This window comes from Poecilia latipinna, unplaced genomic scaffold, assembly GCF_001443285.1.
Source record: "Poecilia latipinna isolate Pla-1442-1.1 unplaced genomic scaffold, P_latipinna-1.0 Scaffold144, whole genome shotgun sequence".
NCBI classification, from domain to species: Eukaryota; Metazoa; Chordata; class Actinopteri; order Cyprinodontiformes; family Poeciliidae; genus Poecilia; species Poecilia latipinna.
The window spans coordinates 219698-237296 of NW_015112760.1; the positions used below are offsets into that span (position 1 = coordinate 219698).

A 17599-nucleotide genomic window follows, 5' to 3' on the forward strand; every position below is an offset into this window, starting at 1 on the left:
TTGCCAAATACAGAACAGGCCATGGCAAACAAGAAAACCCATGTCATTTGAACGCCTCACAACGTATTGACGTGTTTTTTTTTTTTCCTTCGGTTTACTTTATGCATTTAAACCACATTTTATTTATGTCCTACCTAAATTAGGACTGAAGACATTTTTTATATATATATATCCACCTTATTTTACAAAAAATAATATAAAATGATGTGCAGAAAAGCTGCACGTTTTCATAATCCCTTACGTAAAGGTTACGTCAGAGTAGTTTTGACAAGCATGAGGCGCATACTCAGTGTGAGTTTATTGAGACATTTTAGCCCGTTTGGTAGAAATTACCCTTCTCGTATTAGCCTGTCTGTTGGGGCGCGGGGCGCTTTTGCACTAAATTTTTGCAGTAAAACGAGAAGTGACGGCAACACCATGGATCTGAGCAATATGAGGAAGAAATATAGAGGGGATGAAGAGGTGAGCAGCATTCTAAGCAGAAACATTATGTATTGTGTTGAGCAAATCAAGGCAGAAGTCACAGTCTGGAGGTGCAAGGTCACAAAGCAACTACTTTGCATCGTGCTAAATTTGTAGTGAGAAAACTGGAAACAAGTACACCTGCAAGGATTGTATGTCTCAATTCGTAAAGCTCTCTCGATGCTTTAGACTTTCACCTATGCCCAGTGCCATCTACTGTTTAATGAAAAAGCAGATCCCAAATGGGTCAGCCATAAGAGCAGTGACTCTTTTGGTCGACTCTAAACAGTGAAAATGACTCATTTGATTTGCATGATGCACATATTGTTAAAACAAATGTTGATCCTGCAGACATTAGGTTGGTTCAACTGTGAACAAATTAAAGATTCTTGCAAAGCATCCATAACCTTGTTCCACATTCATCTAACTTGACATGTTCCTACCAGTGGAACCAGTGGTGTTTAAGTACCTACATATCATCCATCACTAGTGTTTTTTCAGGTGTCTTTTGTTTTTTTAAGTCTTTCAGGAGAGCAAGACTTAAACGGATAACAGGAAGTCAAAATGCTGCGCAACAAAATTGATGTGTTTTTTTTTTTTCTTTATTACTGTTAAACCTGTCTTTCACAGATTTGCTGGATTTGAGAGTGTTTTGGAGATCTTACCATTTAGGTCCACATTCTCTTACATTCAGGGAGTGTCAACATCGCAAAAGACATCTTAGACCTTCGGCTCTAAAATAATTTGGCCTTTGCTTTAACAGTAAGAGACCGGTGTCTGTAAAGCACATTGGAGCGTAATATAAATCAGTGATTTTCAGTCCTCAGGACCTAGTGACCTTCATGTTTTAAATTTTTCTCTGCTCCAGCACATCAGAATCAAATGAGTCCGTTGCCTCATCAAAATAAGTGCTGCAGAAGCACACCCATTTATCTAGATAAGGCGTGTGGAAGCTCAAAAACATCTAAAACATGCAGGACAATGTGATCTGGGGACCAGGATTGAAAACCATTGATATAAATAGTCATACCACTCATGACAGGAAGGTAATCAGACACTATATACTGATTGGTCCATCTGTAATAAGAACATATCTGTTTTCTTTCTAAAATTGCTTCCACTTTACACTGTTTTTGTGAAAGAGGGGCTTCCTTTGAATCGAGGTTTACAAATATTTAAAAAAAAATAATGGCAAAATGGTTCAAAATTTTAACTGTCTTTAATATCTTATATTGGCAAATGACTACCTTTGTACTTTTTCTGACTTCAACTCTGAAGGCCTCTGGTACTACTAATGGCTGAGCTTGAGCCAGCTTCACTCAGTAACGAGGTCCACAACACAGTGTGTTGTCTGCATAACCTAGAGCTTACATATGGTTCCTTCGCTGGCTGCGAAAAGAATTGGATTTTTGAATTTCTCACTTGTCTGATCACAAGTCAGGCCTGATCAAACTAGAAATTCTTCATGACCCGATTTCTCTCTGTGTGTGACATTTTCTAAAATGTGCTTCCTTGTTTGTTTGTTTTTTGGAGGGGGGTTTTGAGCTGCCTAAATGAGTTATTTTTTATGCAGTGCTTTGAGGAGAGTCAACTTGGATCTTTGGATCCCATCAAGGAGTTTGGAAACTGGTTTGATGAAGCAACAAAGTGCCCTGAAGTTGGAGAGCCCAATGCTATGTGCATCGCCACAGCCTCCAAGTAGGCAACCCTACCGTCTCCCAGCGACTTTAAAACTTTAAAGACTAATACCTTCTGTAATTGTGTCTCATCGCCTCTGTGTGACCAGGGATGGACGTCCATCTGCGCGTATGGTCCTCCTGAAAGGTTACAGCCACGAAGGTTTCCGCTTCTTCACAAACTACGAGAGCAGAAAGGGCAACGAGTTGGTATGCAGCTGTGTTGTTAATCCTTATAAAGCCAAAAATTGAATAAAACTCAACTCGCCCCAAAATTATTTTCTCTTCTGTAAACTCATGATGTTTTCTTGCTGAGCAGTTTGCTAACGTGCTAATCTAATGTTAGCATGCTTTTTTCGGTTTTGATTTGGCCCATTATAAATTTGGTTTTTCACATAATTCAGTCTGTCATATGAAGACAAAACTTTCAGAAAAACGTCTTTTCTTGCATCATGAATGCAGCATATTGCTTTAAATGCTGTACAGTTTAATAATAATGTTGTAACTGCACTTTGAACATTATTGAACTTTCTTTTCACAGTAGAAATGGCAGAAATAGATGAATTAGAAATTTGCATTTCAAATTAATCTATTCAGTGATTTGAATTTCTTAAGTGATTTTTTTTTGTAGACTTTAGTATAACATTCAAACAAATTAGGTAATTTGAACTAATAATTATTTTTTCATAGGGTTTTTTATTTCACTTCATTTAATGTTGATTTAAGATGCACATTTTCTGGTTCCGACTGATTTTTCGTTGGCAGGAGAGCAATCCATACGCATGCCTGGTTTTTTACTGGGAACCACTTCACAGGCAGGTAAGAGGCACTCTAAAATAACTCTCTCACATATTCTGCTTCCCAGTTTTCCCAGCCACTGATGGTCAGTTTATTGTCATTTTAATTCAAAGATTCGTATTGAGGGCTCAGTGGAGAGGATCCCCTACCAGAACTCCTGTGATTATTTCCACTCACGGCCGAAGGGCAGTCAGATCGGGGCCGTCGTGAGCCGACAGAGTACACCGGTCCCTAACAGAGACGTGAGCGATGAGAGAGCCGCTCTGTGTTTTAGCTCATGCATGTATGTAAAACATTTGTAGGCTGATCTTGAGTATTTTTTCAGTATTTGAGGCAGAAAAATGCTGAACTGGAGGAGAAGTACAAGGACACAGATGTGCCAATGCCAGACTACTGGTGAGAATATTTGTTTTTTTTAATGACTATTTCCAAATAATGAAAATAATTAACAAAGTGAATTATCTAAATGCACCAATTAATCAGTGGACTAATCAGTGTTGCTCAAAAATGTCCTTTTGAGCAACTGTTGAAAACAGGTTGAAAACTGAAAAGTTAGAATTAACCAACAGCATGTACTTTGGTACAACCTGCAGCATACTTATTCTCCTTAACGTGTTTATAGACTTTTGTAGAAAGGAAATGCACATTGGCAAGTCAGGCCATAAAAAGCTTTACTGGTTATTTATTTACAAGGAAAAAAAAAACTTCATTTTCGTTTTTATTCCACCAGTTCCATTCAATAAACCTAAATAAGGAACATGTTATCCAGATTAAATGAAAAGGTAACTTGGAAGACTATCAACTAAGACGCTTGTGACTGCGTGGAAGGAAAGCTTTATTAGATTCCTTATTCTCATTATACAAAAAACTAAAATGAAATTATGCTATGTTTCAATTAGCACAATAAAAACTGATAAAAGTGGTTCAACAAAATATTATCTTCCTTCCATTTCAGCACTATGTGCTGTTTTGTGCAGGTCTATCAAAAAGATACTGACGTCTGTGGTTGTAATGTGGCAAAATGTGGAAAATCTTCAAAGGGCGCAAATCTGTTTGCAAGGTGCTATTCATAAAAAGTAACTTTGCAAAAGTCCCCGTTTGAACCGCCCGCAAGAAGCGTATCAGCATGATCTTTGCGGTGTTTCCCCATCACACTCCAACTGCGCCCTGTGATCTTTCAGGGGCGGCTACATGGTCAAGCCTCACGCGATTGAGTTCTGGCAGGGTCAGACCAACAGACTCCACGACCGCATCGTTTTCACCAAGGTGAAGGACGGAGAGAAACGGGGGGAGTTCCAGCACGAAGCCGAGGGAGGCTGGGTGTACCAGCGACTCTCTCCGTAAGAGCCCGCCTCCACAGACGCTCCGTCCAGAACACCGTGAACTTAAAAAGTAGCCAACGTCTGAGGGTACTGGTGGGAAACCATTTGATGTTTGTTAAATCTGTGTCGACCGTGCCCGTAAGACTCTTTGACTCGAACCATCTGAACCTGCAACGCAAAACGTCATGTTTTCTTTTGGCTTTAAAAAGAAACGAGGAAACTTTGCCTCCTCAGGCACAAATGAGTCGCAGCTGGTTGCTTCCTCAAACTTCAGTGTCTTCACTTCTTAAAAAGAGCACAGTTGTCTTTCGAGTTCAAATTCAGCTTTCGGGCTTTTGCTAAAGTATTCACACCCCTGCTGTCTTCAACATTGTCTCCTGTTAAACGTTTGGTGGAATTCTTTAGGTTTTTATGTGATAGGGAAACCCAACGAAGTGCATATCGTGAGGTAAATGTTTTGTGCGTATCTTTTCGGTCCCGGTTGAAGATAACCATAGCAACCATCATTTTTTTCAGAGATGGTTTAATTTTGGCCTTATTGGAGCAGATCATCTTCATGTTTCTCTGACCCAAACAGCTGTGCGAGATGAGATAAATTTTGCTCTGGATGTTTTATTTAGGGCGGAGGGAGTAAATACAAATGCATGCCATCTTTTTAGACTTCAATTTGAAAAATAATATATATACATATATAAAAAGGATGTTTTACGTCCCATTTCACAATTACTTGGGTAGGTTGTGTGTTGTCCATCCCATTAAATCCCAAATAAAATACAGTGAAGTTTGTGGATATAATGTGACAAAATATGAAGAAGTTGAAGTGGTGTGAATACTTTTTCCAGGTTCTGTAGCTAATGTCATGATTTCTGTCTAGAATAATATTTTGTAGTGACGGAGAGAAAACTGTTTGAAGTAGATTTCTGATTTCAGTTTGATGTTTTCTTGAAAAGATAATTTCTAAAATGGGAGTTTGCAACGGTTTTCCAGATCCATAATCATGTTGTTTTTTTAGATACACGATCAAACATGTAATAATGCCGTTAAAAAGCCTACAAACAGACATGACTAAAAAAATGTGACCTGTCTTTAAAATAAAACAGCGTTCACATTCAGTCTATTAAAGTGAGGGATAAAGTAATTGTTGCAGATTATATTTGCCTTTTAACGTTGAGATTAAAAGTGCTAATGCTGTCAGCTATTGTCTCAGCTATTACGTTATTGTGTGTCTTGTACTACTTGAAAGCCATTCATTGTTAAATCTGAAACTGTAATAAAAGTTTCATTCTGAACAACAGCCTGAGTGTGTTCGACCAGCAGGTGGCAGTAGAGTCATTATTAAAGGAAGAAAAAAAACAATACCCATACATCTGAGAAAAGATAAGAGCACAAAATGCTCAAATGTCCATTTAGATCCACATTTAGTTCATGAAGTTGCTTTAGCAGAGCTGCATTATTAAATGGAGAGCAGCAGTCAAGAGCTGAGTGTGAGTTACTAGTGTCTGCTTACCATCGCCAGGTCAACGAAACCTTTGTAACATGACACAGTGATCTCACCAAGATCAGCTTGCTAACAGCAGCAGCCATCAGAGTGTTTCCTCCTGAGTATATTAATGATCTTGCATCCAGAAAGGCACCTTTTGCATAGGAAGGACCTCAGGTGACACAATGAAATTGTTTTACTTTAATAAACATTGACATAATGAAATTATTTCAGCAAAAAGTACCTCTACCAGAAAGCTGGTAGCTAGTATGCTTCTTTAGCTTTTCACATGTTTGTTGATTTGTAAAACTGCGCCTGAAAAAGTTTCTTACGGTGGTATTAATTTCATCGATTAAATCAACACTCTGAGCCAGTTAACCGTTGGATCTTAAAGCTCTTATTTTGTAAGTTTCTGTTGCTAGCAATGAAAACTTGCTAATGTCAATTTGTATATTTTGAAAGTGGATTATGTAGAGACTGAAAAGGTTTTAAACTATTACTTTTTTAACTTCCTGCAGTAGGTTGCTGTGCTACTTGACTAATGGTAGCAAGTGTACAAACAAAACAAATGGAGATTATTTTTTAGTTTAGCTCTATTCTATTTATTGTCCCACTGTGGTTGGGGAAAATAAATCAATTAAGAGGAACAAACAATCACAACTGTTGTTTTATATTGCAATATGTTTTGAAGTTTCATTAGTATGTAGCTGTGGTAGTTTGCCAGATCTAGCTAGCACTTAAACGGGAAAATTGTGGTGGTCAGCATTGAGCCACGAAGTTTAATCTGTGTCTTATTTGGCACACGTTAAACTGGAGTCTGCCTACAATCAGTGGATTATTTTCTATAATTTACCAACAGAGAAATAATCAAGACAATGAGTCTGAAGTCTAGATTTTACTCAACCACTGAAAGCCCAGTTGACACATAATGACATTGTCCTATCTATAACAATTCACTAGAATAAGACCTCACTGTCTTTTGATCCCTAACCAAATTCTCATTCTGCCACAGATCATCTAATGTCCTCTGAGAAACTTAAAAGCATAAAAACATTTAAACATTTAAAAGCATAAAAACATTTCCAATCAATCTTGAGTTAATTTTTCATTTTACCTTATGCTGTCACTTAAACAGGAGCAATTTTGGTTCCAGCTGTAATATTTTAATTTCTATCCTCCTCTGATAAAGAAAGCAATACTAAATGAGTAGTAATAATAGTCTCTACTTAAAAATGGTCCATTTGATGCAGCTGGTATCTTTCTGCATCATTCACACTGTCAACACAAATGACAAGCAGAGACTTAAATTCAGCTGCTTTGTATTTGTCTACCTTCTTTTTTAGTAAAAATCAAATACATTTTTAAAATAGGACTCGTTGCATTTTTAAAACCATTTACTTTTCTAACTTCTCGTAGCACCTGGCTGTGCTATGAAAAGCCTTCATGGTGTATGTGGAACTCTTCTCAGGTCAAAGGCACAAAATGGAGGTTTAGTGCACATCTGTCTAATAATCTCTTCAATTTTCTGATTCAGAAAAATAAGGAAAAAAACATTTTAGTGTCATTTTCTCTGAAACAGTATTATAAATTATACAACTTGTTTAATTATTCAGCTTGTCCCTTATAAGAAAATGTGGCTGTTGTTTTCTATTACCAATAAATACCAATGCAAATAACTTTTTCTAGTGCTTTGTCAGTGTATGTGAAATAAAATTTGATACAAAAAAAATGTTGAAACAATTTATTTTAAGTTATAATTTAATGTTACCCCCAAAAATCTTTACAACAGTCATTTACAAAATTTATAAACTTGCATTTGATTAATAAAAAACATTCTAAACAATTATTTTTCCAGCACAGTAAAAATGGATAAAAAGCCCTTCACAAGTTGATAAATCATTTTCTCAGAGTTTTTATTACTTATTTTAGATATTTACCTAGAAAACAATAGTTAATACCAGGTAAATACCTTCTGGGGCTACTGTGAGCATTTAATCATTTTTCTGACATTCCGTATTTGAATCAAGTTTTGCATGTTTTCTCATTAAATTCAAGCAAATGGACTGTATCTTTTGATAAAAGGTCCTTTTTAAATCATAAAAATACATAATTGTTGCACAAGACGAAGGAGGTTAAGCTCAAGCTACTTCATTTCAGCTCTTACTTAAAAAAACACACCAGTGCAAACATAAAAAAAAAATGCTTAAGAACATTTGGACATTTGTTTTTAGAATTCAACATTTACAATAATGAGAGAAATGTTTCCAGAACCGGTCCATGATTCAGTTTGTGAATAAATTAACGTCGATTTCAAGATACCGCCTGTTTGTTTTAGTTACTGTTGCCACTTGGATGTGGTACGGTGCGGCAGTAGCCCTTTGTCTGAGTGATTTATGACACCTTTATGATCATGTAGATGCAGTTTGCTATTTGTCCGCCTTGTTTTTATGATTTTCACTACTGAGGTTGTGCTCTGCGAACAGACTGGGGTTTTCTGCCAGCGTGGATCGGACTTTCTTCTTTTCTTTGAAGCGACCGGAGTGGGACACTTTGACGTGACGGCCTTTGGTGGCAGATTTATCCACAATCTTCTCCAGCCTCGCGTTGAACTGGCTATCCATATTGTCTGAAGAGATGCCTGCTTGGTCTTTGTTCTCATTGTTGCATCCGTGCTCTGCTGGGATTTCATACAAAACCTTAGGTTCAGATTTCTTCTTGCGTGAGAAGGTCAGCTTCCACCAGCTTGAGTCAGCCATAGCACCACGGAGTCTGGAGGGATGGCCCTGCAAGAAGCACGACACACCGTTAAGACGGCCGTCAGCGTTCAGTTAAAGCTGCTTCTTTCTTTAACGCTGTTGTGACAGACAAAAGATAATGAAAGAGAATTATACCACTAGACATTTGACTTCATGTTTCTTTCTGGAAATTGAGTTAACATCATTTGTAATCACAGAAGTATTCAAAGTTGAAGACATTGAAACTTTTTACGGCCAGAATGAGTGAACAGATTCTAGTTTATCAGCCATTTTTAGAACAATACAGTAAACACAAACTGCTATGTGCAAAATGTCTAAAGCACCTGCAGATAAAGAAGTGGCGGTTCAATCTGTACGTTAGTGGATTTAACTGCCAGCTACACCAAACATGCCACTGGCACTTTCGAAGTATACACTAGCTGGTCTTGCACATTTTATTGTTGAGGTGAAACATTTTTCATCAGATAAAAATAATAAAACAGATCACTAACAATCCCTTCTGAATCAATACCACATGACAGTTTCATACTGTTAATTTCCCAGCTTTCTATTGTTGGTGTTAACATATGTAAAAATTAAAAAAAAAAAAAAAAAAAGAAGATGAGATGCTTTTAATTGTTTTTGTTTTTTTTCTTCTTTTTGTTTTCTGTAAATTTTCCATTAATGCTGCATGTCAGTGGCAAACCGGTACTTTCCTAACTATGCATAGCAGCAAATCGTGGTGTATCATTAACACTAACTTGTGTGTAAACAAGAAAAACGAGTGGTAAACTGTTTTTTGTTCTTTTCTCCTCTGGTACTTTAAAAATAATCGTAATCCCAAAATGTTTGACTCGGATCATTTAAAATGCAACAAATTGTAGCAGCTTGCTGCTGTTGTGCTAATGTTATCATGAGTAAATAGAAAAAGTGTAGCTGAGCTAGCTCTATTTTTTTTTTTTTCCTTTTTTTCCTCTATTAGGTTGCCAGATAATGTAGCATTCAAGTAAAAAAAAAATAAAGGTTTGCTCGTTGGTCATGTTTGTCACTTTTGCTTAAATGTGTGTGTATAAGCAATAGACCAATAATAAGGACAATACAAACAAAAAGTATCTACATCATTGAAACTCTGGGCTCCACTTTCTGAACTATCGGCTTTTAATAAAAGTGGAGCCAGAAGAGTTTGACTATTTTACGCTGAATTGCTTAATACATTGAAGATAGCTAGAAAATGGTTTAAAAAGACTTTAAACACCACTTCTGTTGCAGCTCTGTGTTTAATTGTTTTCCATGTCGATCAGTTCAAAAGTACAAATAACAATGTGCTCCTATTGTGTACACAGCGTTCTGCTCAACAGGCCCTTTCTTAGAAAGCTGACCATAGCTATTATTGCCCTCTTTCACCTGCTGCTCATCTCTTTGGTTGGAGTCGCGGCGATACCGGACACCTTGGCCTCAGCTGATAAATTAATGATTATCCGAACAGGATCCTCTGTTACTCCCGTGTGATCTGATACGAAAATGCTTCTCACTGATCAAGAAACAAGCTGCCAGTCTTTGACTTGCAGAGCAGAAACTTATGTAAGGACGTGCTGCTACTGTTGTAACATCACAATTGTCTGAATTAAGTGTCTTGTCTGTATACATGTAGGGTTCTGTGATTTATCTTCATATGAATTTACTCTGTTTTTGCTTTTGCGTCACACTTGAATGTCTCAGGCTATAAAACACACTCTAATAACAAAGATAGCAGGAGTATAAATCCAAAATAAACAAGCTTCAAATGATTATTTCATTTTTTCAAGGAGCAAAATTCAAACCAACCTGGTCTTGCATTAAAAACTAATCCATTGTTAAATCGTGGCTTAACAGCAATAAACCACTTTTTTTTTTTTTTTACGTTTAAATAATTTTCTCTGACCATACCCAGTTCTGGTTGCTCTTAGACGTGTGGAACTAAGAAATCACTCATCTGGCATGAAAAACGCATGTGGAAAAAAAAAGTAGGCACACCAAGTGCGTTCTCAAGAAATTAAGGAAAAGATCTTTTTTAAATAAATGAATAAGTTACTGTTATCTGTTAGTCTGTAAAAGTGTAGAAAAGCCTTTTCCACAGGGCTAAGGCTTCATTAAACTAAAGTGAAAGATGTTTTCCACAAAATTACTTCAAGAGGGCATCAACAACTCATCCAGGAGGAGACAAAAGTCCCCAAAACAACTTGTAAAGTAGTGCAAATCTCACTTTGTTCTTCAATCCAACATGATTCCAGAATAAGTTAAAAACCTGGGTAAAAATTAGGAAATCCCTTGTAAAAATAAGAATTTCTGTAAAAGTGAATGTTACACTGTCAAACATGATGGTGGCAGTGTCATGGTCAGGGACTGCTTTGCTGCTTCAGGATCACATAATGTGTTGATTCTACTCCAGTCACGAGATTGTGACACTAAAATCAAGTGCATTTGGTTTTATACATTTAGACAATGACCTGAAGCACACCAGCAAGTCTATAAAAAGTAAAGCCTGTTTTTTTTCAGTGGTCTAGTCAAAGTCTGGACTTAAATCCAACTGAAACGGAGAGACCTGACCTTAAACACACCATTCATGCTTAAAACTCTTCAATGTAGTTTATTTAAGGCAAGGGTGAGTCAGAATTCCTCCACACTGATCACGATTGGAGTTCACTTGGGTCTTTTTTCCCCCCCTAAATAGATTAAATTTTCTTTTGAAAATTGCTTTTTGTATTTGCTCACATTATCTTTGTTCTGTATGAGTTTTGTTTGATGATGTGAAAAATAGAAGATATCTTGGAGGGGGACAAACACTCGCCCACCGTGTAGATACACAGGAAACAATAACCTCCACAATCCACCATTGCCTGGTAACCAGACAGCTAAAATAAATAACTGTTCAACAAAAACAATTATTAACTGGGTAATCTGAGCGGATGGATCATAAACTGGTTTATGGGGCACTGTTTTGAAATGGCCCTGCCTATAAAAAGCCTCGCACTGTTTGGTTGCTGTTTTCTTTTCACAAACTCCTGTCTTGAAGGTTTTCTTGAATAGTTGTTTTAATCAACCTTATGTATTAATTTCCTTATTGATTTTTAGGTAGGTTTATAGGATGCATCAAGAGTACTGAACAATATGTCAGGTTGCCTATTATATCAAAAGAACCGGATGTTTTTGCGGAGCTTGTCTGACTCTGTGAAGAAGTAAGAATGGCTGAGCATTGCTTCAATCGCATTAAATCTGGAGGTGTATGAATAACAAAGGAGTTTACTAAAGCTTTGCTGCAAAGCATCAAAAAAAGGTTAAAAAAGTAATAATAATAAAAAAGAAGTGATCCATGCTTCCCGTTTTTGTGCCTGTCATATTTCCCTCATAACTCACAAAGGCACGAGTTGCATTTTTAAATTCAATGATTGGAGTTTGTTTAAAGGTGAAAAGTTTTAAGAAACCGAGTCACGTTCAGACAGTGATAGATTATTATTTACTTCCATTTTTACATGAAAAAAAAAAAAAGTTCAGCAGTTTTTATATGAAAAATAGAAATCATCAAAGTTGGAAGAGTTCAAACCGAGGAATATCTTGGGCATATTTAAAATTTTAGTGAATAATTATATTTAGCAACTTCAACGACTTCAAACTTTTGGTTTGAAGTTGTTGATGTTGTTGATATATGCCCGCTTGAAGTAATTTTGTGGAAAACATCTTTCACTTTAGTTTAATGAAGCCTTAGCCCTGTGGAAAAGGCTTTTCTACACTTTTACAGACTAACAGATAACAGCAACTTATTCATTTATTCATTAATTTCTTGAGAACGCAATTGGTGTGTCTACTTTTTTTTCACATGCATTCCTCATGCCAGATGAGTGATTTATATATATATATATATATATATATAAAATTTATGTTCAGTGTGGAAAAATCATTTTTCAAAAGAAAACTATTTTCTGCAACAATGCCTTGTTTCATATTAACAACGTCTTTTGGATAACGTTTGATGAAATTTGCTACATGACAATCCTACAGTCGTCCTCAAATGAACTCCCTTTTATTAAAAAGTGACTTTTTAAAGTAAAACATGAGTGACTTTAGGCTGCAAAGATTAAAAAAAAATAAAGCAGAAAATGTTGTGTTTGGGTTTTATTCATTCTAAATGTTTCTCCATCTTATTTGATACATTCACTTCTGTTCACCCGGTCCGGTTCTGGTTTGCCAACATGAAGAAGTCCGAGCTGCTCCTCAAAGAATGAACTTCTGTCTGAAAGGCTAAACCTGATAAATACTTCAGCTCCTGATCAATCAGATCGGCACTGGACCCCAATCCAGTGTTTCTCATGTCATACGTGAGAATTTCAGCCTTTCCTGTCAGCTTGACTAACTATTGGTTACAATAATAAACTGAAGTTATTAATTAGAGGCATCCTAATTGAACAAACGAAAAAGACCTGTCCATCTCATCTCAGCGCATTAAAGGCATTTAACAGCCACTTGGAGCTCATCCCTCATTACTGGAGAGACGTTGTTATAGCAATGACTTTAATTGCCTGGGAAACAACAAATGTGCAAAAACGAATGAACTCACGACGCTCTTCATCTTGTGTAAGAGACCTTGTAAGGCAGCTCTGGAAATAAATAAAACCCCTCGTTCAAAATGGAAAGCTTTTACAATATGGTGGGGCTGATTTAGGGAAGAAAGAACAATTCATCTTATCAGTAACATAAAGGATTATTAATAATAATAATAAATCTACCATTCTGTCAGTTTAGGCAGAGTGCCTTTGTCCTGTGTCTGAGTACACCCGAAACTGGGCTGACTATGAAATCTGAAAGTTGTTTGGAAGCTGTGCAGATTGTAGCCCCGGCTTTATGAGTTTCATAAGCGCAACAATGTCCCTTTCATGAGCGCTTAAAGGAAGCAAAGAGGCGTACAAATCTCTCTTTGGTGTGGTCATTTTTATCATGAAGCACCTATGCAAATAAAGAGCCTGTGCCCTTTCACAGAAACTCTCATCTGACTCTTATCTGGGTCATGTGACACTCGGCACCTGGCACGGAAAGTCAAATCACCTGAGGGGTAAAATAATTCAGATTTCATTTTTGGACCTGGAGATAAAACTTCTGATTTGCAGCTCAGCGCTGCACCTGTCTGGGCCTCATTTCGCAGTCCAACCCGGTGTTGCATAATAACTTCGGCGTTCAGTTTGAAGGCACTCACGTAACAGATAGTCGTAAACTGGCCATAATTCTGTAATCTCTATTGTAGTTGTTAAAAAGACATCTGGCAGCATTTTCTTTTACTTTCTGTTGAGCAGTTTTTGCACCTTTCTTTCAGCGAGCCTTGTTTGACTTATGTGTGACCTTTGAGACAAAACGTCCTGTTGACATGAGCCCCCTCCGCCCTCCACCTCTGCCGCTCATTTTTAATAAGTTACCGTATGTTCTGCTGTGTGCGTGCGTGCGTGCGTGCGTGCGTGCGTGCGTGTGTGTGTGCGGCTGAGCAGATTTTTCCAGAGGTCTCAGCAGGGGGAGAAAAAGCCAGCGCCACATTGGAGCAGCAGAGACGGAGACACGGGGGGCCTCCGAGGGCCTCCAAGGGCCTCCTACGCTGCTTTCACAATGAAGCACCCCTGACTCATGGCAGAAAAATTGATAAAGGAGGGGTTTCATTTTTTTTCTCTGCTTATCGCAAAGTGTATTTGTGATAATAAACGGAGACGTTTCTTTTACGGCGGCAAAGTCCAAAGTATCATCTTCGCCTTTATGGCTAATCTTGTGACAACCAAGGTAGGCGTCGCTCTTGCTCAGTTTCAACTCTTCATTGAAACTGAAGTACCCAACCAAGTAAGGGTTGAATCTCTAAATGTAAATTTGCCGTCAATCAAATATTTGGGCCTGAAAAAAAAAAAACAATACTCAGAGAAATAGAAATAAAATCTAATTTTAACAGCAGCCAAAAGATAACTTACATTGTTTTGTAAAGCAACCCTAAAGTATTTTTCTTCCAAAACCCTCATGTTATTTTATCCCTGAATGCTTAACATTGTTAGTTTTACAGCAGTAAAAAAAGTAAAGAAAATTCCTAAAACTAAATTTAAAAAAACAACAAAAAAAAACAATTGAAAACTTAAATTACATTTTCTTCAATATTTCATTTTATTTTGAACGGCTGAACTTTACAGCCTTACAGTTTACATAATTGGAACCATTATCGGTTTTGGTGCTTTCGCTTATGTAACCGAAACCTCCTCTAACAGTACATCGCAGACTTCTTACCGTCGCTCGTTGCAGACATGAATTGGGTTTCATGCGGACTCGTTCTCTTACCTGGGGGGATGACGAGCTGCCTGCCTGAAGGAGAGTGTCTCAGATATGGAGGTGTCCCACCATGCTGGTGACGGTCTGTCTTCTTGCTGCAGCTCTTGCGAATCTCCTGTCTCGTCTCCTCAGGTGATCGTGAGCAGGTGCATCATCTCTCTCCCTCTCCCTTTCTCTCCAGCCTTTTTTTTCCTCTCGTGCCTTCCACTTAAGAACACACCCTTCTCAAACACACATAAACCTAAGCCCCGCCTAGGTGAGAGAGCACAGCAATGTTGTAACATTGTCACCAAGTGACCTTCAGTGTTGCAGGGTGCAATGAAAACCTTTTTTTAGTCTCACTTTTAACGGGAATAGTGTTTTATGTGAAGGAGGTGGCTGTCAGCAGGATAAACACTGATTTATCTCCGTTTCAGGGTGATTGTGAGCTGGAAATTGGAGCAAAGTGAGACGGACGCAGAGCTGTTTTGCATGGCTTTGTGTAAAATCACAGTGAGTGGATGTCTTGGTGACCATTCAAATGAGCTGAAGTTAGGCCGCATGGCTCAGAGTCTCTGCTAAATGTAGCCGTAGGGATTTAAACATCATCTTTTCACGACTGCCTGACGTCAAGAGAAAACTGCAGTAGTTAATGTTAATCATCTGATTAACTAACGCAAAAATGTACGTAAGAGTGCGTCATTTTTTGTCTCAGACTTAGATGTTTTAGATCATGAAGCAAATCTTGATATGACACAAAGATATCCTGAATAAGATACAAAACTGAGTTTTCAAATAATAATTTTATTTACTCAGGAGGCAAAAAAAAAAAATATTCAAACCCACCTGGTCACAGGAGTGGTCAGAAAACAGGTGATCTAATCTCCGAGAACTCAGTAGCAAGCGAGGGAAACTTACATCAGTCCACATGGGTGCAAGTATTAGCAAAGTAGTTAAGTAGTTATCTATCTTGATAAAGAAGATATAATATCTACTTCTTGGACACCACACCTCTTTCTAATGCCACTGTGAGCAACTGCCCATGTGGCCCATATCAAAAACTCCCACTGCCTGGTCCTATATGAAAAAGTATATATGTATATTTGTTTTACATATTTGAGTCTCATGACAGGCTGTTCTTCTGAAATTTTTTTTTTTTTATTTCGGATGTAACAGGATGGACATCTTGCAAAAGATTCTGTTTTGCTCTAATTAGTTCACAGAATAAAAAACATGTACATGAGAAACATGTCTAAGTTGTTTTTGGTCAACAGTGGTTTTCACCTTGGAACACTCTTGTGGATGCCATTGTTGTTCAGTCTCTTGCTTGTTGCTCCACATTGACCTCTGACCTTAACTAAGGCAAGAGAGATCTTCTGGGCTTTGGGTCGTATTATGGGTTATTTTGTGACCTGCTGGACGTGTTCTTGTTGATGTGTGCTTGGAATAATTTTGTAGGCCAGACTCTTCTGGCCTACACTGCTGCTTGTTTTCTCCATTTTTCTGGTTAACACCTCTCACAGTCACCAGAGTCCCAGAGCCTTGGTGATGTCTCCGCAACCCTTTCCGAACTGATGTCCAAACTAATGTCTGTCAGTGACTTTGCTTCTAATCTATTTTTCTTGAATTGCAGGGCCAAATTGTGCATGCTTTTAAAAATATTTTAGCCAACTTTAAGTTGCTATAAGTTCTGAATCAATTTCTCGATTCTACAGGTTTGGCAGTAATCACAACTGTGCCAGGCTATTTAATAAACCATTCTTTCCAGAAAAAAAATAAAATAAAATGCAGCTAATGTGTATAAAACAATCTACCACTGATTTTCTGTCCATGTAGCAGTGAAATGTAACTTCTACATTTAAGTTATTAAAAGTTTTGGTAACACTTTATTTGAAGGGGGTTGAATAAGACTGACATGACACTGTCATAAACATGACATAACTCCTGTCATAAACATGAATAAGCCTTCATGAATATTTATGACTGTTGTCATAAAGCGTCATTCGGTAAATTATGACACTTTTAATACAAAGTTGACATTATTCAAAATGTCTTTGTTATGACAACTTGACATTAACCAAGAAATCATTACTGATATAAATTTGTTAGAAAAGTATTACTGATTGCACTTTAAAAAATAGGTAACTTTATGTTATTAAAGGTAAAGTTTAAACAGTAATGATTTATTGGTTAATGTCAAGTTGTCATAACAAAGACATTTTGAATAATGTCAACTTTGTATTAAAAGTGTCATAATTTACCGAATGACACTTTATGACAACAGTCATAAATATTCATGAAGGCTTATTCATGTTCATGACAGGTGTTATGTCATGTTTATGACAGTCTTATTCAACCCCCTTCAAATAAAGTGTTACCAAAGTTTTAGTTTGTTAGTTTTTGGGGGTTTCTTTTTGCTTGGGGCTTTTATTTTCAATTTTTTCTATGAAGTGGCTTGTGTACACATGATGATGTACAATTTTAAAACTTTAAAAAATACCTGACCTTCACGTCATTTAAATTTAAGCATTAGTGAAAGCCAATGGAAGCCTATATCTGCCACTCTGATGTAAAATTAACTTGTCTCATAATTGAGATAACTAAGTCATAATATATGAGATACAAACAAACAAACACATTTTCCTCAAAGTAACAGAATTAGGCTTCTACATCACCTGAAACATTTAGACTAACAAAGCAGCTGATTAATTTTAATATAAAATGTTTTTTTAAAGAATATTAAACAGATATTTGTCTCCATCTAGTGCTAGGTTTTAAGTATTGCGGTCAAGCGGTTTCAATATATCCACCTATCAGCTGCGG

At 37.1% G+C, this 17599-nt stretch overlaps 2 protein-coding genes across 3 annotated transcripts; one reads left to right on the plus strand and one right to left on the minus strand.

Annotated features, from left to right (window-relative positions):
• The first annotated feature begins 248 nt into the window (after nt 1–248).
• pnpo (pyridoxamine 5'-phosphate oxidase) lies at nt 249–5547 on the plus strand. 2 transcript variants are annotated; one of them, XM_015029089.1, is made up of 7 exons: nt 249–462; nt 2036–2160; nt 2249–2348; nt 2904–2957; nt 3050–3178; nt 3262–3332; nt 4118–5547. In XM_015029089.1, exons 1-7 carry the CDS (start codon nt 274–276, stop codon nt 4278–4280), a joined length of 831 nt encoding a protein of 276 aa, XP_014884575.1. In that variant the 5' UTR covers nt 249–273; the 3' UTR covers nt 4281–5547. The 2 variants fall into 2 exon arrangements, with proteins under 2 accessions (XP_014884575.1, XP_014884576.1); XM_015029090.1 differs by having other exon boundaries at nt 382–462; nt 2008–2160.
• Nucleotides 5548–7463: 1916 nt separating this feature from the next.
• prr15lb (proline rich 15 like b) lies at nt 7464–14987 on the minus strand. Its single transcript, XM_015029093.1, has 2 exons — nt 14807–14987; nt 7464–8521 (listed from the first exon to the last, which is right to left on the minus strand). Exon 2 carries the CDS (start codon nt 8492–8494, stop codon nt 8165–8167), a length of 330 nt encoding a protein of 109 aa, XP_014884579.1. The 5' UTR covers nt 8495–8521; nt 14807–14987; the 3' UTR covers nt 7464–8164.
• Nucleotides 14988–17599: the final 2612 nt, after the last annotated feature.